The sequence below is a fragment of the Castor canadensis genome, chromosome 4 (genome assembly GCF_047511655.1).
Source record: "Castor canadensis chromosome 4, mCasCan1.hap1v2, whole genome shotgun sequence".
Lineage (NCBI taxonomy): Eukaryota > Metazoa > Chordata > Mammalia > Rodentia > Castoridae > Castor > Castor canadensis.
The window spans coordinates 8,855,046-8,878,769 of NC_133389.1; the positions used below are offsets into that span (position 1 = coordinate 8,855,046).

The 23,724-nt window shown below is 34.6% G+C and overlaps 1 protein-coding gene across 1 annotated transcript in view; it reads right to left on the reverse strand.

Moving 5' to 3' along the window:
- The window catches only part of Dok6 (docking protein 6), a 485,956-nt gene that overhangs the window by 186,827 nt on the left and 275,405 nt on the right, over positions 1-23,724 (reverse strand). The window contains exons 4-5 of the mRNA XM_074069662.1: positions 21,916-22,035; positions 6,703-6,892 (exon numbers count right to left, since the gene is read on the reverse strand). Coding sequence (XP_073925763.1) covers positions 6,703-6,892; positions 21,916-22,035 — 310 coding nt within the window. The remainder of the gene's footprint in view (positions 1-6,702; positions 6,893-21,915; positions 22,036-23,724) is intronic.

Sequence of the window (23,724 nt, forward strand, 5' to 3'; positions counted from 1 at the left end):
TGTTACTAGTCTCATCACTAAATTTCTCACAAATACCCACCTAAGGAATACAAGGTACTCAGTAAAGTTCTAGTTGAAATAAGGACAAAACCTTCTGTCATTGGTTTCCTTTAACAAACATGAAATCATCTGGTCAATATCCCAATCATTAAAGGACAAAGAACACCCAAATTTGGAAAGGAAAAATTACACATAAACTGGGTACAAAAGAATGAACCTTCAATCTCAAGGACAAACAAAAGAGAAAAGAAAAAAAATGAGGTTGTAAATCGCTCTATCAAAATAGACCATAAATCATCATTTTAATGTTTGTATTTCTGGGGACAAGAAGGGCACTCTCTTTGCACCATTAAGAGGTGTGTGAATAGGTATTACCTTCCTTGAAAGCAATCTGCTATACTGTAAAAAGCCTTTGAAACGTTCATACTGCATGGCTGAGGAATCCTTTTAAAAGGCTTTACTAGAATATAATCAGAGTACAAGATTAAGGGATTGCTTCTCAATTGATACCATATTAAGTGAAAAGTGGAATAAATATTATTTATATTCACTAACATACATTGGAGACAAATATACTAAATTATTAAAAGCTGTTAACTCCAGATAGAGATATTATTAGTGGTTTTAAGCTTTTCTTTTCTACTTCTCTCTCAATAGTTTGCATTAACTTTTAAAACCACACAATGGAAGGCAATAAAAATATTAATGCTAAGGAAAAATGGTGATTTAGCAAAAAACAGAAAATTCTAGAAGGTGAAAACCTGCTCAAGTTATAAAAACAGATTTCTGATTTTACCATACATACCCAGGAATAAAAACCTGGTTGTATCCTACAGCCAAAAAGCACCTTATTCAGAGATAGGCCCCACTCCTTGGCCCACTCTTTCCAGAGGAAGTGTTTTATTAGGAAAGCTCATTGCCAAACATTCAAACAGTAAGAAAATGAAGTATATTAAATGAAGAGCAGTGCATCTCTTTCTACTTTCTTTCCTCGTAGTTTTTCACGTCAGAAAGTTTGTGCTAAAATTTTCATATAATATTCACCAATATTTAATGAACATTTTCAAGATTTTTGACAAATGTCAAGATACTTCTGTATCATTTCTACGTATTATAATAATACATTTCTATGTATTATTATTATTACGCAGTGTTGGGGATGAAACAGGGTTCTTTTCATGCTAGGCAAGTATTCTACCACTGAGTTTTATCTCTATCCCCTTAAAATTTATTTTTAAAAATAAAATTCATATATATTTATTGTGTACAACTTGGTGTTTTGAGATATGCCTATACTGTGGAATAGCTAAATCGAGCTAATTAACACAAGTGCTACTTAGTATTATTTTTCATAGCAAAAAGTCTTAAAATTTTAGGATGCAGGACATCATCACCCAAAAAGTTCCTTTGTTCCCCTTTGAAGTCTATCCACACCTTCCCCTCAGCCAGGGAACAACTGATTTGCTTTCTTTCATTGCCAATTCATTTTGCCTTTTGTAGAATTTCCCATGAGTATAACCATCATAGTGCTTAGAAAAATGTTTTTGAGATTCATTCTCCTTGTTACCAATAGTAGGTAGCATTCCACTGTGTAACTGTATTATAATTTGTTTATTCAGTCACATATTGATGGCCATTTGGTTTGTTTCCAGTTTTTGACTATTATGGATAAAGCTGTTATGAACATTCAAGCATTAGTATTATGTTTGTTGGGGTTTCATGGCAAATACAAGTGATATTGCTCTGTCATATGATACAGATAAAACTGCCAAAGACTTTCTGAAAGTCATGTCCCAGTTTTCATTCACATTAGCAAAGGGAGAGTTAGAGTTGTTCCATCTCACTTGATATTTTCAAAATTTTTGTTTTCTTTTTAGTAGGAGAGAAGATTCAGTGGGGGTCTTGTGGATTTCATCCCTAGTTGTTGGTGACCAGGGATGATAAATCTCTTTTCTTCAGTATACTGTCTGCCTATATCTTCTGTTATTATCTTCCCCCACTGCGTGGTTTACTTTATTAGTAGGTCTTCTTACTGTCCATGGATTATGAATATAAGTAAGTTGTCAAGCCTCTGGCTTGTCTTCCCCTTTTCTCTAGGATGTCTTCTGAAGAGCAGAAGTTTTTACCTTTGATGAAGTCCAGCTTATCAATATATTTCCTACAGATTGTGGTTTTATTGTAGTATTTAAGAAATCTTTGACTTCAAGGTTATGCATATTTTCTTTGTGTTTTCTTCTATAAGTTTATAATTTTAATGCATATATTTAGGTCTTTGTTCATTTTGAGTAGATTTTGGGGTATGATGAGTTAGATAAGTCATCATGGGCTATCATAAAAAATGCAGTAGATTGACAGACTTAAACAACAGAAATTTATTACTTCACAATTCTGGAGGATAGGATGTCCAAGATCAATATGCCAGTAAGCTGAGGTCCTGATGAGGACTCCTCATGGCTTGTAAGTGGTTAAAATGAGAAGAGACAGAAAGAGCAAGTTCTCTGATGTCTCTTCTTAAAAGGCACTAATCCCATCATCTGGGCCCCACTTTCATGATCTCACCTAAATCTAATTATCTCCCAAATACCATGATATTGGAGGTAGAGCTTCAGTATAATTTTGGGAAGACATAGCTCAGTCCACAGCAATCATTCCAAGACCATTTGTTTCCTTGCTACATGGAATTACCCAATCTTTTTTTTTTTTTTTAACAAATTGACCATATATGTAAGTGTCCATTTTTGAACTGTTCATTCTTTTCTGTTGATTATGAGGTCTGCCCATATGCTAGTTCTATGCTGTCTTGGTGATGATAGTTTAGAGCAAGTTTTATAATCAAGTACTAAAATCTTTTAATTATGTTATTTTTCTCAAAATTGTCTTAGCTATTCTAGGTTTCCTTTAAATAACAAATATATTTTAGAACCAAGTTTTTGTTTATTTAAAAAAAGCTAATATCTTATTGGTATTACATTGAGTCTATCACTTAATTTAGGAAAGATTGTCTTCTTCATATAGAATTCTCTGATTCATGGACATATCACCACTTATTTTGATCTTCCTTAATTTCTCTCAGTTATGTTTTATGGTTTTTTTTTTTTACTTTTAAGGAATTTTATTAGAATGCATCTCGATCATTTACATAATCAAGCAGGGATTATGGTTTTCAATGTACATGTTTTGAACATATTGTGTTAAACAGACCTGTACATATTTCATATTCTGATGGAATTATAAGCAATGTGGTTAAATTTTACTTTCAGTTATTCATTGCTAGCACATAAAAAAAGATTGAGTTTTGTATAGTGAATGTATATGCTGCAACTATGCTCAACTCACTTCATTGTAGCTTTTAAAAGTAGATTTGTTTAGACTTTCCCTTGATATTTTTAAGTACATAGAAGTTTGATTATCACTGCTCTACAATCTGATTTCCTCAAGGACTGTAATATTGGAGTGGAAACTCATTCCAAAGAAGTTAAAGAATTCTTATATATCCTTTTGACTCTTCAATGAAATAGCTACTACTAGCCCAGGATTATGCACCAAGCATCACTTAATATTTGTTCTCGGACATCTTTTGCATTGGTCTTACTTTCTCAAATGAGTCTCAAATTCTTGACTTATGACAAATAATATTGATTTCTATTTCTAGAGGAAAATTCATAGTTCTCTCTGCAGTATCTAAATGTGAGTTTCTTCCAAACTTTGGGCTTGCCTTGTTTCTCCCTGTATTTGCTGTGGTTTTTTTCTCAAGATAATACCTTAGCAGTGTTATCGATGATACGAGTTCTTCAGACTGAGTCACAATTTTCATTCAGAAACTAGAGCAGTCACATTGTAGGTTTTCTGAGAAAGAGCAGGTAAATGATGATCTCTCACATCCCACTATGAGGCAATATGGTGCCACATGCAGCTTTATATGCACTAGTTCACTCAGCCTCTTCAAACACAGCTCTGAAGTAGAGATTGTAATTCTTCTAATACAAAGGACAGATCCCAACACCACAGAAGTCAAATGGCATGAGTTAAGTCATTGGGTGACAGAGCTATGATCTAAATCTAACTCTCTCTGATTGTTAGGACTGGGGATTATGGGTATCAAGATGATTTTTAGATATTGAGATATTTGGTTTTTTTTTAAAAGAAGTTACTCTTGCCAATAAAACAAAACAAATAAAAATTATCAAAGCCAACAAAACCAAAAGGTTTGAAGACTATGTGTCTAATCTATTTCAATATATCTATATTTTATGTATCTTAAAATTGTTAACAACAATCAAGACCTTGGAAGACCAATTCATATTGATTGTCAGGTGAGCCAAGTTGCACATCAAGTAGTTTGGTTAAGAATATCAATTTTAAAATTTGTAAAAAAATAAAAAAGTTTACTCCTTTTAAAGACAAAGAAAAAACTGGCAAAGAATAAGGAAATGAAATGGAAATAAAATAATAATAATAGTAATATGATATGATTGTACAAGGGGAACTCTTGAGAGAGGAGAGAAACTAGTGACAGGGTGAGGGAGAAAGGAGAGGGTAATGGAGGTGGATACTATAAAAGAGCATTATATATGCATATGAAAACAGCATTGTGAAACCTCTAAAAATTATATTAAGAATTGGGGGAGAGTGAAACCCTTTTGTAAAATTAATTTAAGCTAACAAAAAATGAAATGAAGGAGGAGGGTAAATATGGTGGAAATATGTATGTATGCATGTAAATGGAAAAATGAGACCTGTTAAAATTCTTCCAGGAATGAGGGAAGGGGGATAAAGAATGATGGAGGGGGTGAATTCAACTAAGATATATTGTAAGAACTTTTGTAAATGTCACAATACACCTCCAGTACACAATAATAATGATAAAAATGGAATGGAAAGGATATTAGCGAAATCAAATGTGGACAGGTATAAATGGAGTGAAAATTCTGAAAAATCACTATACAAGGAAAAAGATCACTTCTTGATATTCAAAATCCTGAGTAGAGACCTATTAAAATCAGTGAAGCAGTCTGGTAGAGATGAATCAATGTGGGTTGCAATACACATGTGCAAGGAGGCAACACTAGGAATCTCTCTATATAGCTATCCTTGTCTCAAACTAGAAAAAACACTATGTCTTTCTAATTATTGCTTATGTCTTCTCTTCAATAAAATTGGAGAAGAGGGCAGAACAGGTTCTACCTGGAAGCAAGGGGGTGGGGGGAATAAGAGGGGTGGGAGGGAAGAGGGGAGAAATGGCCCAAGCAATGTATGTACATATAAATAAATGAATAAAAAATTATGGGAGAGATAAAATAGTTAAATTGCTCTATGTGAGAAAAGGCAGGTAGGTGTACCCAGGAGAAAGATATAAGCAAGAGGATTCGGAGGTAGTATTAGTAAGTGATGGGGAAAACAAAGAAATTCTGTTCATTTATATATTTAAGGCCAGTAAAAAACATATCATGGATTTTAGGTGAGTGAATCTCTCGAAGATATCTTCCTATTTTCATACATAATTTTTAAGTAGTATTCATGTCTAAAAATATTCACTTTGATATTGAGAATTTTTATTTCTCAATACATGTGATTATTATTATATTCTCAACATCTAGGCAGGCAGAAAGAGTTGAATGAGCTAGTAAGTAAACATGAGATGAGAAGCTTCCAGAGAAATCAGTGTAGAAGAAATTGTAATATTTCCTTGGTGCAAAAGTTCTTTAGTCTGGTAAAACTACTACAGCTTAAGCTTCTCTTTTATCCATAAAATTTTAAGAAACATATGAAGTGCCCTAGATGGATATTATTAGAATCCATACTTGAATAAATATTTGACAGTTTGTAAGAAAAAAGTTATGACTTAAAATTGCTATTTCAAATGCAATGGAACCTCACAAATAATTATGTCTTAGGACCATGAATTCATTTTTAGAATGCTAAATCATGTCTTCTGTGTGAAGACTGATTCATTAAACATCTTCTTAAATAAATTGCCAAACTCAAGTCTCATCTTGGGCGCGTTATGACAACATCACAAATGGGTTATAGCATAAGGACCATAGTTAGTTGCAGCTCATGTTTAAATCCACGTCTATGAATAATGATTGCGAATCAAACATTCAATTCAGGCATTTATGGATTCAGACCATATGCTGTGATAAAGAAACCAACATATTTGCCTTAATTTAGTGGGTTGAAAATCTGAGTTATGCATTACGTAAATTGTGGGTTTGCCAACATTTCCTCAGTCGTTTTGAATTAATATTTTACTTAATGATGAACACTATTAGCATAGACATCTGGATGAACTAGTATAGCTTATCTCAAACCTAAAAAGGCAATATTTAAATAATTTTTAAAAATGTCATTAAAATTGTTTCCTTATAAGAAACTCATATAGTACAAGCATGGACATATTTAGTTTTATAGAAAGCCTTTTGTATGAGGCCATACCAAAAATTAGTGTAGTGATAATATTGTAGAATATATTGCATAGTTAAAATTGTTTAAGGCTAGTGGAAGAGATGGCAATCAGTTTGAATTGGATAATTAACCTGCAATAGAACTAATAAAATTTTATTCAGATTATCAATAAAAATCTGAGTGAAATTTTATATTTGTTAACTTCTCCCCTTTATAAAGACAATAGTTATCCCTGGCAATGGTGGACAGAACTTCTCTTACAAGAGTTCTGCACTTGATAGCTGCATTAGAGCTTACCTTCCTGACTCAAAGGTAAACCATGTTGAGTCCCGACCATATCTCCTCAGTGAACTGAGAGGCCACATCACCAGTTTGACCTTGGCATTGTGGATATCCCATAGATAGATATTCTCGTGAGTGATCTGCATTGTGCATTCACCATAAATATCCAGATTTGGTGTAGGCATAAGATAAACATTGAATCGTTCTGCAAGAAAACAAAGCATGGGCAAAGTTAAGTGAAAAGAGGTATGACTGTTTACAGCACAGTGTTTATTTGTACAGCTATAGACTTCAAAAAGCACTGCCATATCTCTTGGTGACATTGATGTACATTGCAAAAATCATCTCTTTTTTTTTGTGCATGAAAAAAGAAGTTCGTTAAAGTATCCCTCATTCTGCAACTTTCCTTTGCATGCATTCTCTTTGGTGGAGATACAGTGGTTCAATTGAACAATGGAAAAATGAGGGTGATAGCTAACAAGAGTCTGTATCCAGAAGGTGCCTACTCTCTGCTTCTTTACACAATTTAAGTGGATATCACGGATGCAATTCCTGCGAGGAATGTCTTATTCATTCTACTTAAAGAAAAACTCGCTCAATTTCATGTTTGTGACATGAAGTGTTTGATGCACAGTAAGAATGACTCACTAGCTACTTAAACACTATGAAATAAGATGTGGCCCTGGTAAACAAAATAAAAATACATAACTTCTTTCATTTCTGTATATTTTACAGTTGAATATCCTTTTATTAAGCAATGTTTCCAAACCTTGCTTTAGAATTTTGTGCAGACCTCAAAGGCTATTGGGAAATATTGTAGCCCTTAATTACCATTTAAATGCATTAAATGCAATTTATTTTGAAAAAATTGAAAAGGTTTGTAAGTCCAGGAAGTAAAAAACTTGGTATGACCTATAAAGTGCTTTATAAAATCCCTAGCTCCTACCAACATATTCTGTTTATAGTAAGTGATCAAAAGATACTGGTTAATTGTAAGAGTGAAATAAATCTATGTCATAATGAATATAGGTTGCAAAAATGAGGAATTGTGAAAAATAACATCATGACAACAAAAAGTTAAAGAATTACTGGCAGATCACTGTGAGCTATGACTTAACTGTGAGGGTGACGTCAGTGGCAGTGCTGCTGAATTAATTATTGTGAAAGGCACAGGTGCAGTCAAAGTAGGATTGATATGTTTAGGAATTTGTGTCATTCATCATGACATCACGATCTGATATGCTGAGGGTTTACTGGTGTTCAGCCGAATTGTCTGTATCATAAGAATGTTTTCTCTGACAGGTATTTTAAGTAAGGATTCTTTGATGTCAAATAGTGACATCCAGATTCCAAAAGTACTAAATTAAGTATGAAAACTTAAAACTTAATAGTCGTATGGCTCATATTTCTACTTATGTGTGGATATTTTTGAACAAAAGGTAATTTAATACATTAATTTTTTACATAAGTTGTTGACCCATGAAACTAATATGCACATGGGTTTCACAATCATTTCCTAAGGAAATGACAAATGGAGATCAATTTTATAGCTGAAAAGTGAAGAAAGAATATTGTCCCATTAGTTACCTGCAATGAAAAGCCCACATACATATCCATTCCATATATCTTAAAATTCTAGCATGCAGTCAGGGAAAGCATCAACAGAGCCTTTTATCACTCCCACTCCTAACACAATCCTCAAATTGAAGGGGCATGATTTTATATCACAGTATAAATAAATGTGGACCCAATGGGTTGACTTGGCACTACAGATAAGGACTGACCATGTTTCTTTAGGAAGAATTTTTTGATGAAGTTCAGCTTCTACATTTGAAATTAGTTATATTTCAGTGGCATCTATGTGCATGAGGAAAAATGCTGCTCCTTTATACTTTTTTTTTCATCAGTTACAGAGTCCGATGATAGCCAAGGAATTATTGCCAAAATGCTAAGAAATAACACTTCTTTCAAAATGTTGAAAGAAATAGGTATTACTAGTTGACACTACTATTGCTTACTGCTATGTTGATCCTTGATAATCTAATCTAATCTATATTTAAAAATAAACTTGACATTAAGTACATATGAAACATTACATATATGAAACACAGCAGGACCATTGCATTTTCACTGAAATGTCTACATGCTCAATGTTAGATAAAATTTAGTAAGAAGCAAGGAAAAAGTACACTGGTGCTAGCTGTAAAACAATGAGTAAGTGAACACATAATACAAATCATGAAGATACCTTTACAGACTAATAAAATGAGATTGGAAAACTTGCCCTGAAAGAGTTCTTTGAGGGCAAGAGCTAGGCAAAACGAAGCAGGTAATATTTACCTATGCAGCTCCTTCCTTTTCATTTGTTTTCTACTTTCCCTGTCTTCAAGAATTTCTTAACCCAGAAATTCAAGTTGATTCCTTTGTGTTATGGTTTACAACTCTCCAATCTTTTTTGGTGCTATTTTTAAAAGGAATTATCTCAAGAAACAATAATTTCAATTTTCAGATATTCAAAATTCATTATTCCTAATGGCTAATTTTCAGATTCAATTAAAAAGTAGATTAATTTAATCCAACAGAAAAGTAGGCACATAGAGGAGGGCTACACATTTGTGTTCCACACCTATACGTCATTGGATCCCATTATAATGAAGTAGAAAACTTTCTGTCTCCACTATGAATAAATTATTTTATTTCCTTTACAGTATAAACACACCATTTAATTAAAATTTGTTAAAGTTTTTATTGGAAAGAACATTTCAAGTATGGTGGCACTGAAAGGGGCTCCACGTAAGTGATTTTTTATATGTTTATTTTTGTGAGATGAGTGTATCAGGTGGGTATTTAAAAACACTTAAATCGTGTCACCTTTTAACTTAAAGACCTACATTTTTTTATTGCACTGAGGACTGATTTTCAGGTGTCAGTGTGCATCAAAATTACCTGTGAGCCTGGTTTAAACACACATAGTTGGGTTTCCTCCACCCTTAACATCTCTGGTACAGCAGATCTGAGATGGAGCCAGGAAATTCACATTTCTACTTCTTCCCAAGAGACGATGAGGCTTTAAAGTGTGGGGAACACATTTCAAGAACTATTGATTTGTGAAACTCATTTTGAAATATGCAAAACACATAAAACAACTTGTATACAACTATCTGGTCAAATATCCATGAGGATATTGTGATCTGTGTGTTGCAAATGAGTCTCATCCACCTCGAAGCTTTTTCTCTATTCTCAGCTCAAGTCCATGGCTCAGTGTTGAGTAGTGAGAATAGGAAAGGCAGCACATGCCTTTTCTCACTTGCTCTGCTCCCTGCTTTCCTCCACAACTTACTGTCTTTCTGCTTTGGTTTCTCCAGATTAAGAAGAATAAGAGGAAAAGTGGTAAAATCCCTTTAATTAGCTGGTTCAACCAGAAGTTTGCTCTTGGTTGTTTTAGTCCCAGCGACAAGTCTGGTAATCAAATGTTGGTTCTCTTTTGTGGGGTGTGTAGTGTGTTCCTAAGAATTGCCACAACATCCAGACCCCTACACTACCCTGCCTCCTCATGGGAGGTGCCTGATTACACACAGATCCTACACTCTTGAGCTGATATTTGCTCTATATACTGGTATGGGTCTTTTCAAACTCAGCTTGCTTTAAAGTCCACAGGAAAACTCTCACATGCACTGTCCCATCAAATGGGGGAGTGTATTGGGTCCATTTGCTTAATTATTATCTGTGTATTTGACTGTCATGAGCAGCTTCAGCCCCTATCTTGGATCCTAACCTCAGATCTAGCACAGTAAAAATGAAGCCACAACACCTCCAAACTCAGGTACTCCTGGAAACTCTCTCCCTCTCCACTGGCTGGGCAGGACCATGTTACTAGCTACAGTTCCACAAGAATGGTGAGATGAGAATCCAGTGTGCGTTCTGAGAGCCAGCCAAACCTCTATGAGTATTCCCCTGTTCATTCTTTCTTCTGGCACAGAGGGCTAAGTGACCCCTACTTCCCACTCTTTCATAAAAGACCCCCTGCAAAGAATCCTCTTCAAGCAATCCTCTAGCCTGGTCCAAAGAATGTCTTGGTGCTTTTCACTCATTATCCAGAGCTCTGGGGCAGCTGGACATTTCTGAGGCAGCAAGAAAATCTCATTCTGTACTCTTCACTTGACAATTGTCACAGACCATTTGGAAACGTGAAATTTTAGTGAGAACACAAAACTAATAAACAGTTTACAAAAGGTCATCTAGACATTGGATTAATATGAAGCATTGATGGATTAAGTTCACAAGAATCTGGCATTTGTAAAACTGAATGTTGGCTTGGTATTTATTGCTGAGTATCCATCCCAGTTTGGAATCAAGGTTCACCCCACTGTTTGAAGCCATCTGCTTTGTGTTCAACAGCTACATGAAGTGCTAAAGGGATTAAATAGAACCCCCTCTTACACAGAGGATAATGAGACATTTCAAGATCAGTCTGTTGTGTATATTCTTATTCCCAAAATTTCTTTCACACAGGGATACTGTGGTAGTTGCTCTGTAGTCCCAGCACCTTAAGGAAGTGAGCTTCCCTCAGGAAGTGATGTTTTTATGTTCAGACCTTCTTCAGATCCGTAGAGAACAATTATCCACCAGGAAACAGCAGGATTTATGCTCTTTGAAATTGTGAAACTCTTGAGAAATTGTCACTCCTTCCACCCAAACTGAAAATTTGTCAAAATTTGTTTTATGGTAATGTGGCAATAAATTCAGTTGCCAGGTGCCATCTGTTTTGCACACATGGCCACTGTGAACTGGAACACTTGCATTTCTTGACTCAATCGGCAGAAATCCTTAGCAGCTTTTTAATACCACACTAATTTTCTTATTTCTTGTTTACAAAAGGAACTGTTCACAGCATTTTATCTGCATTTCTAAGTAAATTATGTTCATTGCAGTAAATGTGGAAAATTATTTTTAAAAATTTGAATTCATTATTCTTTATAGAAGTGATCCATGTTAGAGTACACCTCAATATGTAAACCTATTCAACACAATTGTTATTACACTGAATATAAAGAACATAACCTTAAATATTACACATGTTATAGCATAAACATGGTAAGATGCTATTAAATATTCCTTGGGATAAGTTTTTGTAATGTACATTTCACTATTGCTAAACTATAATTTATTTAATAATTATCTATTTGATGAATTTTGAAGTTAAGCCAATTTTAGTAATATAAATTAAATTGCAATAAAATAACATTTAGCTTGATTTGCTGAATAATTCACTCCTATAATGGCTAATAAGATTTGCTCCAATCTTGTACATAAATTTTAGAGGGTTTTTAGTATCCATGATTATTGAATATATTGGGAAGCAAAATCTGAATCATTGACTCAAATGTTATAATTCTTTTCAGGATCACACATTGCCTAATCACTTGCTAGAAATTCTTTATAATACATATTCCAAATATAGAGAGAGACAGAGACTTAAATGTGTTCTGCTAGATACTGTATCTCTTGATGGTTGTGAGAACTCTGTATGCTAGGAATCTATTTGTTTATAACAAATACTTCATATTAGACTTTCATTAATTTTATGTTATTTAATTCCAAAAGGTGGAAAATAATTTTTCCTTCTTTACTTTTCATAGTATGCCTTCATTATTGAAAACTGAGCTATATTATAACACAATGAAACCTTTACATCTTACATATGGTGTTATTTTTGTTTTGACAAATGCACATCAGAACACAGAACATTGATGTCACCACAGGAAGTCCCCTTTTGCCACTTTCCAGCTGCATATACCTCAGAAGCAGGCTATTTTGCCTATTCTTGTAGGTTATTTTGGGGTTTAAACTCAGGGTTTGTGCTAGCTAGGCAGGCACTCTACCTTTAAGCCATGCTTCCTGTCCTTTTTTATGGTTTTACTTTTTATTTTTAAAATTTATTTTATTTATCTTTTGGTGGCACTGGGGTTTGAACTCAGGGCCTTGAGCTTTCTTAAGTAGGCACTCTACTACTTAGGCCATGCTACATCACCAAATTAACTCCATCTATAATTTTTCATTTTTAATCTTAAAATTTTTGATGGGAGATTTTGGCAAGCATAAGTTTGAATTTTGATGAATTTCAAGTTATTTCTTTTTATAGTTCATGATTTTGCATCTTATATAAGAAATGCTTGTGTATTCTCAGATTGCACCCATCTTAAATTGAAGTTTGAGTGTGGCGTTAGTAGGAATTCAAGTTCATTATTTCCCACACAAATATACGGACATTTTAGAAATTTTATTTTTCTCTTGGAAATAACTAATAAGCTTTGGTGTCCTTATCAAAAAGTGTTTGTCCATATATGTGTGAATGTATTTCTTTTGTCCATTATGTTCTATCAGTCTCGTCTGTCCTTTGTCTTGGTTGCCTTCACTGATAGAAAGTACTGAAACTAAGAACCTATTGTAACTTGGTTCCTCTTTTTCAAGACTGTTTGGTTAGTGTTGGATCTTTGTCTGCCAAATACATTTAAAATTACCTTGTCAAGCTGTTGAAATAATGTCTGGCTTCTGTGACTTATATGGGGTTTGTGTTGAAGCTACAGATTAATTTGGGAAGAAATGACATCTAACTAAAATTGAGCATTCAATTTATGAACACACTTTATCACTCCATTTATTTAGAACCTACTCAAGACTTCTCAGCAATATTTAGCTTTCAATGTAAGGGTCTGGTGTGTCCTATGCCAGTGAACTCTGAAGTATATGAGGGGTTTTGATGGTTTTGTGATGACTTTTTAATATTTAATTGCACAATTATTCATTGAATATTTAAATATATAAAACATAAAGGTGTGTATTTTTGAGTGTCACCTTTGTGTATGGCAACACCACTGAATTCACTTGCCAGCTGTAGTTGCTTTCAACCAGATTTTTTTAGGGTTGTTCATATATGCAACCTTAGATTGTTCTTCTTTACCAATATTTATGATTTTGCTTCATTTTCTTTACATTTCATATAGATCAGGACCTTCAGTAAATACTGTTTGTAGTGAGAGAGCACGCATTTGCTTTCTTCCCAATCTTATGGGGAAAGCACTCACCATTTCACCTGCAAGAATAATGTTCTGTAGAGGTTTTTCATTTCCTTCATTTATCTGAGAAAATTTCCTTCTATTCCTAGGTTTTTGAAAATTATAGTCACATGTGGGTGTTGTATTTTATCAAAAGCCTTCTACAGATAGGTTGTAATGATTATATAATTTTCTTCCTTAATCTGTTAATATGCTAATACAATGAAACAGTTCTAGTATTTTTATATTACTGGGATATGACAAAATTAAGCAGAATTTATTTTGTTCTTTTTAATATAATACTCCATTATTTTTCTGATTTTTAAAGGTGATTTTGGGATTATATTCATGAAAGATATATGTTTGTAGTTTTATTACTTGTGTAGATTTTTTTTCTGGTTTTGGTCTCTGGGTTAGTGACCTCATGGAATGATCCTTTCTCTTTTCTAAAAAAAACTGCATACTGATGATGTTTTTTCTTTTTTAAATGTTTGACATAATCCAGCAAAACAACTATATGACACTGGGAAATCATGAAAATTTAAATTTATTTAATGGTTATAGGGCTCATTAGATTGTCTTTTTCTTCTCAAGTCAAATTGGGCAATTTGAATCTATAGGGTGATATAAAATTAGATTAATTTAACCCAATCTAAGAAGTGGTATTTTAATAAAAGGAGTAATTTCTTCAAAATTATTATTAAAACTAATACCTTACATATATTACCATTATGTATGGTCCCTAAATTATTTCCTTTGTCATCTTTTATTATTACCACAAACTGATTTTTAAAGCTGTCAAAGTTAGAATTATTTTTATTTACAAAAACTATAATAAAAGATAGTATTTCTATGTTTTCATTATGGAAGGTGGGAAAGTTAGATCATAAATCCTAGTTCTCCTGCCCCCTTTTTTTGTTTTTTTGAGACAGGATCTTACCATGTAGCCAAGGCTGTCCTCAAACTCGCAGCTCTCTTGCCTCTGCCTCCCGACTGCTGGGATTAAGTGTTTGTGTCACCATGCCCCTGGCCAATTTAATACCTATTTTATTATAGTCTAGCTCTGGGAATGATATTATTGTTATTAACATTTTAATCTCACTCAAATTAAAATATAAAGCCTTACAAAATATATTAAAGTGAAGGGATAAAAATTAATGATCTAAATATCCATCTTGAAAAGTTTTAAAGAAGAGCCAGTTATTGAGCTAAAAATTGCAGAGCAACTAATGAGCAGTGTATAACAGTGAATGAGATGGGAAATTGATGAAAATCCTAACAAACGTATCAGTTTTCTAGGCATGCTATAACAATGTGCCAGGGACTGGGTGACTTCAACAGCAGACATTTTCACAGTGCTGAGACTGGAGTCCAAGATCAAGGATGACTTCTTCTGACACTAGGGCTCAGCTACATAATCTCATTTTACCTTAATTATCTCTTTTATGGTCTAATCTACATTCCCTCTTCACATTCTGAGTGCTAGGGGCTAAGACTTCAATGTGTGAATTGTCAAGGGGCCAAATTCAGTCCACAAAAAAGCAGAAAACAGGTTGAACAAATAAGTAAATCTCTGGTTGCAAAATAAGAAAAGAAATGTCACAGATAACAAGGAAACAAAGAAAGGGATCTCAGACCAGTATAAACAGGTAGCAAAGATCAAGCAATGAAACTGATTATACTTTATGTCAATAATTTTGAAAGTTTGATAGGAAAAGGCAAGTTTTTAGAATCACTGGTAGAGTTTTTCTTTTTTAAGCAAATTATAATTGACAGTCTATTACTGTCAGTTTTGAAACTTCAGTGACAAGGTCACCCACTGGAGTTGTTAAAATATAAATGTCTTGTCCCATGCTCCACCTTCTGGGACTGAGTGGAGCATACAGTTCTCTCATTTAACTCACACTGGCAAGAATGAATGGGATGTTCACAGATATCACAGTGAAACACTAACTTGTTTTTGGCCAGGTTTTACAGTACTTGCTTTCCATGTGGTTTCTTATTTTTTTGTTACAACAGTTCTATGAGATAAAGGACATCATTATCATCCTCAGTGAACAAAGTAGGAAGCAGAGATTTATTAATCCAACCAAACATCTGATATCAAGTAAAAAGTAGAATAGAACTTGGTGATATACTAGCTTTGCTTAACAACTTCTTTCTCACATGTTATGTGACCTTCCTGTTCCATAGTATATTTTGTTTTTCTACAGCAGGAAAAAAATGGAGGGTGAAAGGAGACGGAGATAGCAGAGGGGTGAATATGAGTAAAGTGCTTTATATGCATGTAGAAAAATAGAATAACTCAACTTGTTAAAATTGTTTTAAAAAGTGTAGAGAAAGAAGGGAAGGAAGAGATATAGAGGGGGTGAATTTGATCAAAGAACATTATATGCATGGATGGTAAATTACAGTGAAATTCTTTTGTACAATTAATATATGCTAATAAAAAAGGAACAAAAATGAGATCCCAATATATATTGAACTCCATTTAGCTTTTCTCTTTGTTTCTATTTGTGCTTATTTTATTTGCTTTCTGTCAAAGAAGATTCCTTTCACTTACTTTTTATTTGAAGTTCTGTCTCTGAGCTTCTGGACCCATTTCCCTTAGGCTGAACCAAGAGCTGGCAGAACTGATGGAGTGACAGGTCTCAGCAAAGGAAAAGGAGTCCTCTTACCTGGTTTGCCTGCACCTGTATTCTTATGAAATCACTTCACTTTGCTTTCCTGTGATATGACAACTTCTGCTCCCAGATAATATTTAGGGTCCAATCTGGGCTGGCAGGAAACTTAGGCACCCCCTCCATGCTAGACTCACTTTGGGATAATTGTCTTACATCTCAATGGCATCCATGAATAATCCCTATCATGACTTTCAGGAAACCCAACAAGGAAAATCAGATTCTAGTCTTCTCCTTTTGAATGTGTGACTGCCCTCTACATCTTCTCTAGAAAGATGAAAGACAGTGCATCTGGTTCTTAATTCCTGCAAAACTTTTCCTTCTAAAGTCATTCTTTCCTTCTTCTGCTCTGTTTTGAAAATGTGCTTTGGGCAGCTGCAAGTGTGAAGATGGACACTACAACTTGGAGCCGGTCTCGGTGAACTCAGTTTAAATCAGCTGAACTTGAGCCACTCCACAATACTGATTCTTTTTTGCTGGTGGGAAATGCATTATCTTACAAAATATTGGTACGATTTGGTTATAGATCTGTGTCCTTCACTGTTTTGTGAGCATATGACTTTGTTCAGTATTTCTATATTTCCTTAGCACAGTTCTTAGAAGTCGTAAGTACTCGAAAGTGTTTGATGTGTGAATAATGAACAAATGCATGACATTCACAGTGACTGAGTCGAGGGAAAGAAGCATATTTACTATGGTAACCCAGCAAAGTGGTTAGAATTCAGATTAGAACTTTTTTTTTGTTCTGGACAAAGGTTATATAAATTTTTAGGTTAAAAGTAGGAATTCATGGTGAGTCTAGTCCATTCATAGGCAGAATCTGTACAAAATCAAACCCTCATATCTGACTCTAAATTGACCAATGGCAAAATCTGAAGTTATTTTTCTATTTCTTTTTGTTCCTGGTGGAGGTCTCTTTCATCAGGAGGAAATTGGACACACCCTCTGTTGTCTCTTCCAAATGTGATTGCTGGAATTCTTTACCAAAAATCTTGGTTTTGCTTACTTTTTCAGGTGTGATACCTGCTTTCTAAAGCTATTGTGTGTTGTGAATACTTTAAGAGTAACTATGAGTATAATCATGTATTAATATTTTTTAAGGTAACTAGAGGCTATCTGAAATTCTACTGAAGACCTAAGCATCCTGGAAATTGTAAGAATTTAAAATTTGAAATGTTTACTTACTTTGATTTTTCTCTTGGCAGCATCATCAAAAGTCTGGGGATAAACTGTGTGTGTGTGTGAGAGACCTGATGTTTGCTTAACTTTTCCCATACTATGTGGGAATGAGAAAGCAGCTGGAAGCATGAGATAAAGATGATTATGACAAAGATTTAATCAATAACCACTTTTATCTCAGCAACACATATTATCTCTTAACCTTTAAAAACTATCTGGATAAATATCTATTCTTAGACTCAGTAAATAAGACAAAGCTGTCTGAAGAGCCAAAAATTCTAGAGCAGAGTAACAATTTTGAATACCAATAAATAAATAAATAAATAAATAAATGAATAAATAAATGCTGTGGTCAAGAGCACGCAGTGTGACTTTCCTTGATTACAGAGTACTGCAGACTACACAAGCCACATTAATGTAATTTCTTATGTCAGTTCTGCACTCATACATACAAACTAAATCTAAGCACATGATTGACAGGAAAACAAAATAATGTTTTTGATGAAGAATAAACAAACTACCAAATCTAATACCAAAATGATTTAAGTAAAAATCCTAACCCCATAAAAACAAATCTTTCATGAAGCATTTTTTATAATCTGTATGAATTAATGACTCCAAACATATATTAAAAAGTAAATGGTTTTGTTAATTTTAGTAGATTTGTTATGCTTGAAAAGTCAGGAACAGTGACTGACAGTCAATGAAAGGATAACTTTAAAACATGTTATTTTAAAAGACATTAATTGGCAAACTGAAAAACAAGTATCTTCCTTAAGGCTGGGCACAGTGGCTTAATCCTGTAATCCTAGCCAAGTGGGAGGTAAGGAGGATTGCAGTAGGGGGCCAGCCAGGACAAAAACTTTGTGCAATTCCATCGCAACCAATGGCTGGGTCTAGTGGTTCATGCTATTATCCCAGCATGAAGCAGAAATTGGAGGATCTAAGTCCAGGGCAAGTGAGACCCTATGTCAAAAATAACCAGTGCAAAAAGGGCTGGTGGCATGAGTGATAGAGTACTGGCAAGAGTGAGGCCCTGAATTCATACTGGCAAAAAACCAAACAAGCCAAACAAACCAAAAAAACAAAACCACTCCCCCCAACAAACCCAAAATCCAAACCCATAAAACTTCTTTATACATTTTGACTTTTTTGTGTGTGTGTATGTGTATTTGTCAAATTTTTTCCTATAATTAAGTCTTTTTTTATTCACTTATTCATATGTGCATACATTATTTGGACCATTTTCCCCTCTGCACCCGCCCCCTCTCCTCCCCCTCCCTCTTGAGTAAAATAAGTGGGTATATTAGCTAGGGAAGAGGTGTTGCCTCCAAGGCCATCGTCAGACTTGAGGGAAAGGATCCATGCTGGCTGAAAACAAATCTTAGTCTTGCCCATAATGTTTCATATTCAGGGTGTCTCTGAAAAGGAGTTACCACATGTGTTGATTGGGAAGCGAGAAAACTGGGAAATTCGTGCAAGAACTGCTGACCTATGTGTACAGCTCTCTCGCAACTGCATAAATCTAGAAATATGGAGCTACCCATAGTGAAACCAGAAATCTTGATATTCTGTTGAACTTTATCTTTTTTATTGTCTTTCTATAGTCTGAATGGCAATATTTTAAAGTTTTAGTTAGTTCTCAATGGGCCAGGAACAACTAAGGAAAGAAAGGCATTATGTGTACTTAAGAATGCACCTTAAAAAAAAAACCCCAGATGCAGACTCTGACCTTAATGGTTACACCTGAGGCCTTGGAGATCAAGTGAAAGGTGATTCCCAGGGAAAGAAAATCAGTCCCAAGATTTTTTTCTTTCAATGCTAAACCCTGATGAGCTTTAGTGAATATTGTTGCATGTATGTCTTTCTGCATGCGTGTTGAAACAAGATTGCCAGTTTCCTTATGGGGTACCATATATCTTCAGGGGGACATTTATATGAACCAAATACTACCTTTTCCACCTTGACAATTATTCATAGATTTGTTAAATATATACTTTAAAAACACATGCATCCTTTTGTATGGTTAGAATAATCAAAAAATAAATCTAAGACAAACATGTGGCCCTGGTGATGTTATAATTTCATGTCTGTGTAAAGTGTATGCAGGAATTATTTTTTGTTTTAATTGTTTTTGCTCTAGTTCCTTTTAAAAGGGGAAAGTTGTGCTTTTTTATGTTGCTCTTGCATTTAATCCAAGTTTGCCTGAACCTAAAAAAATCCACATTGGAAACTTCCTTTTATATTCTTGGCAAATTAACAGTATTATGAAATTGTAATAAACTGAAAGATTACATTATCCACTTACATGGATATCGTATACAATGGATACCAAATGTTTCAAGTGAAAGCATATACTCCACACTAGAGGAGACACCATGGTTTTCCCACCCACAGTTAATTGATTTGTCTTTTCATGTTTCTATTTGTAGTTTTTGACAAATCTTTATTTGTAAGTTTTTTGTTTCTTTTCTTAAACTATGAATGAGCAGTGTACTTTATGCAGTTAAGGCATGGATGTTTTATGCTTAAGATAGCTCTCAGAAAACAAATCAGAGAAATGAAAATCCAAGTGAGTGTGGGAGAGGAGCTAGAATATAAAAAAGCCAGAAAAGAGCTGCAAAAAATGCTTTTGTGGTTTTATAAGAACTATCAAGCAGAGGCAGCGTCTGTATATATATATATATGTATATATATATATATTTGATTAATGAGCAAGAAAAGTGTTGCTTTCTCATTTTAATGCCAAACAAAAACAGTGCTCTAAGGGTCTAAGAGATAGTGGTAGTAATTAACATAATTGTCATTAGTAGCAACGAGAGTGTAAGCGCCATGTGATCTCATGGTATAATTTTACCTGTACTATCTAACTTATATGCCACAGACGACACCTCAATATTTTAAAAACGAAGAAAGCCAAGTTTCACCAATAGCTCTCAACCTTCTCCAAAGCTGATCATTGAGTACTGGCAACATTGAAAAGTTTCTACTTTCACAATACTAGATCAAGTTGGGGTGGTGATAATTACTTAAAAACAGGGTGAAATGGGCTCACAATTAGTAATTATTCTGAATGTAACTTAAAATCTCACATTGAGTAATAAATATACTAGTGAAAGTTTCATTAGAAGCTTAAATCAAGAACACTCAGCACACATTGTTACAAAACACCAGAAATGTCTGTTAAATTGGAGAATGATATGGTATGCAGGCATATAAATCTAAATTTTGTGATTTTTCAAGATTTCATCTGCTGTATTTTCCCACTTTCGTATTGGTCAAATACTCTGAAAGCCTTTAGTAACCAGCTAAGCCAAATTTGTTAATATAAACTGAATCTACACCAGCCCTCAAAGAAGAAAATGGAAGGGTGATATTCATCTAAAGTGTTTGCACAATGAGTTAACCTACTGGTTGTTTATTTGCCAATGCTTTAAGACGTACTTGAACTGCTTTTGCTGACTCCTTACTCCAGCCCAGGAATTAATTAAAACTAGAGAAACAGTTGGCAACTCTGTCTCCATTGTGTGCCTGTTGTCCCTTGCTCTGAGTCTTTCTCTCCTGCAGCTACCATGGAATCAAGGAAGGACAGGAATGACTGATAACATGTTTATGACAAAGGACTAAAACTACCCCCAAGCAACAGTGAGCTTTGGAGGACAGACTCCCCACAATAAGAACAATGTCCTATAATGATGAGGCTGCATCCTGAAAGAAGACTTATCATCTCATGAAAATCAGATTGCTCCCTTCAAGTGATGACAGCGATAACAACTTGGCACCCCACAGAATCAGAACTGAAATAATGACCAAACAGACCATACCCATAACCTGGACTGTTTAACTATGCATACATTTTGTTCCCCTGTCCTAATTCGTTGTCTACTTAAGGTTAAAACTCGTGACTACATCCCGAAGATGACTAAAGATAGGCAGACGTGCTTACTTTGCCTCTTCCTTCAGTGTGACCCAGGCCCTGTAGTAAATCTTCTTTCTCTGCCCCTCACCATGTCTGTTTATTTGGTGCATAGGACTAAGTGGCCAGACTTGACAAGTGGAAGCCCAAAAATTTGGGACTTGGGTCCAAAATTTGGGTTTCAGTGCTATCGACAAGAAGCCAGTACACCTGGGTTGTACTTTAACACTGCCTCTAGCTGCTGTTCCACCATAAGAAAATCCCTCAGTAACTTGGATTGGGCAGATTACTCTCTTTTCCAAATGATTGGTCTAAAATATTTCTGAGGTCCTTTCCAGCAACAATGCAGTACAGCTAACAGTGCCCTCTGAAGTGATGGAAGGCAAACTTGACTGACCGTTCTGTTCCCGCTGTACCCCAGCTGCCAGGAGATCGGGCTCCCCCAGGCTGATGTCGTTGAGCCTCGTCCCAAGGCACTCCATGCAGAGGTGTTTGCACCACTCCTCAGCCTCCAACTCTGAAAACGAGCACACACATCAGTCAGCAATGCTCCAGTGCAAAGGTAGTTGGGTAATGTGTCTTGAACCATTCTCCCGTAACTGGTAAGAGTTAAATAAAAAACTGTAACCCGAATTGGCTCATCTACTCTATTTTTTTTCTTTCTATCTTAGTCCCCTTCTTATGGCCGTTCCAAAAGGTTTAAAAATTCTATATTCATTCTTGTACAGAGAGTACATCAACCATATTTACCTTCTTAACTTCCTTGTTTTATCCTCCCCCTCTTGTATGTGACCTCCACTTAGTGTGATCTGATCTGTTTTTCATAATATTGCTATATTCATGTTAGGTCTATATTTCACCTGTGTAGCTACCTCAAACAAACAAAAATGTCATCTTTTTTTTTTTATTTTCAAAAAATCGGAGAACAGGAAGGTAGAACAGGTCCTGCCTGGTGGGGTTGGTACCAGTGGGAGTGGGGAGGAGGTGAGGAAATGGTGTAGGAGGGTGAATATGGTATAAATACTGTGTACACATGTATGGAAATAGTAAAGTGATACTTGTTAAAACTATTCTAGGAATGGTGGAAGGAGAGGTAAAGGAGAATGATGGAGGGGGTGAATTCAAGTATGGTATATTAGCTATAGTGTAAGAACTTTTGTAAATGCCACTGTGTAACCACACCCATACAACAATAAAAAAAGGTAAAAAAAAAAACAAAAACTACTCTTAGGAAGTGAAACAATTCCCACAATTTGTTCCTTTTTTGACATATTTTCAAGTGGTTTTTCATTATCCATCGTACTTTACCTTAGTCTAAAATAATAGTTTGCATTTGTTTCCCTTCTAGAATATTTTAGATCCATTTAAGTGTTGGAGGGAAATTACTTAGAAAAGTAATTTAAATATAAATTAAAACTATATAAATTAATATTTGAAAAATATCAGACTAGATGAGTCAAGTGAATGTACTCTTGATTCTGCCTCAGATTGGTGGCTGAGGGTCTGACCTCTGAGGCATGTTGAATTGTAATGAATGATGGATCACGTGAAGAATGGGATCACTTCTTGGTAAGCATTGAAAGTGGGCTACTCTAACTTTTAAAAAAATGGAATTAGACCTTGAAAGTATCAGTCTTTTTGGAAAATTCCATTTAACTAAGCCATTGATTAGGTCATTATTCTTTTTATTATGGTACTGCCCTTCTTTGTTACAGTCACGAGTTTTATTTGTTTCTTTACTTGAAACACCCAAGCATCTTAAATCTATATGGAATCTGTAGTACCTGACCTTCAGACTTCCATAAACATGAATGAATTAGGCTCTAACACAAGCCTGGTATATGTGAGGTAGCTGAGGGGTGGAGTCTTACCTGTGTTCTATATCATATCATATCATGGTCAGCACCATGAAAGAATTGTAACCATGTCATCTAGCTATTTTACTATGCCAATATTTCAGAAGAGTTCTGAAGGTTAATATTTTAGGGCAGGTTCCAACATCATTGTACAGAAATTGGATGAGAACTTTTGCATTGACACCTGCCCAGAGAAATTTCTGACTTTTCCATGAAGCATAAATCGGTACTTGAACTGTTTAATATAGATTTCCATCAAATCTCTTGCTCTCTGTGGATGACATTTCAACCTTTGCCTTGACATTTAAAATTCTCCATAAAAAATTATCCATGACAGGTTTTTGTAACTA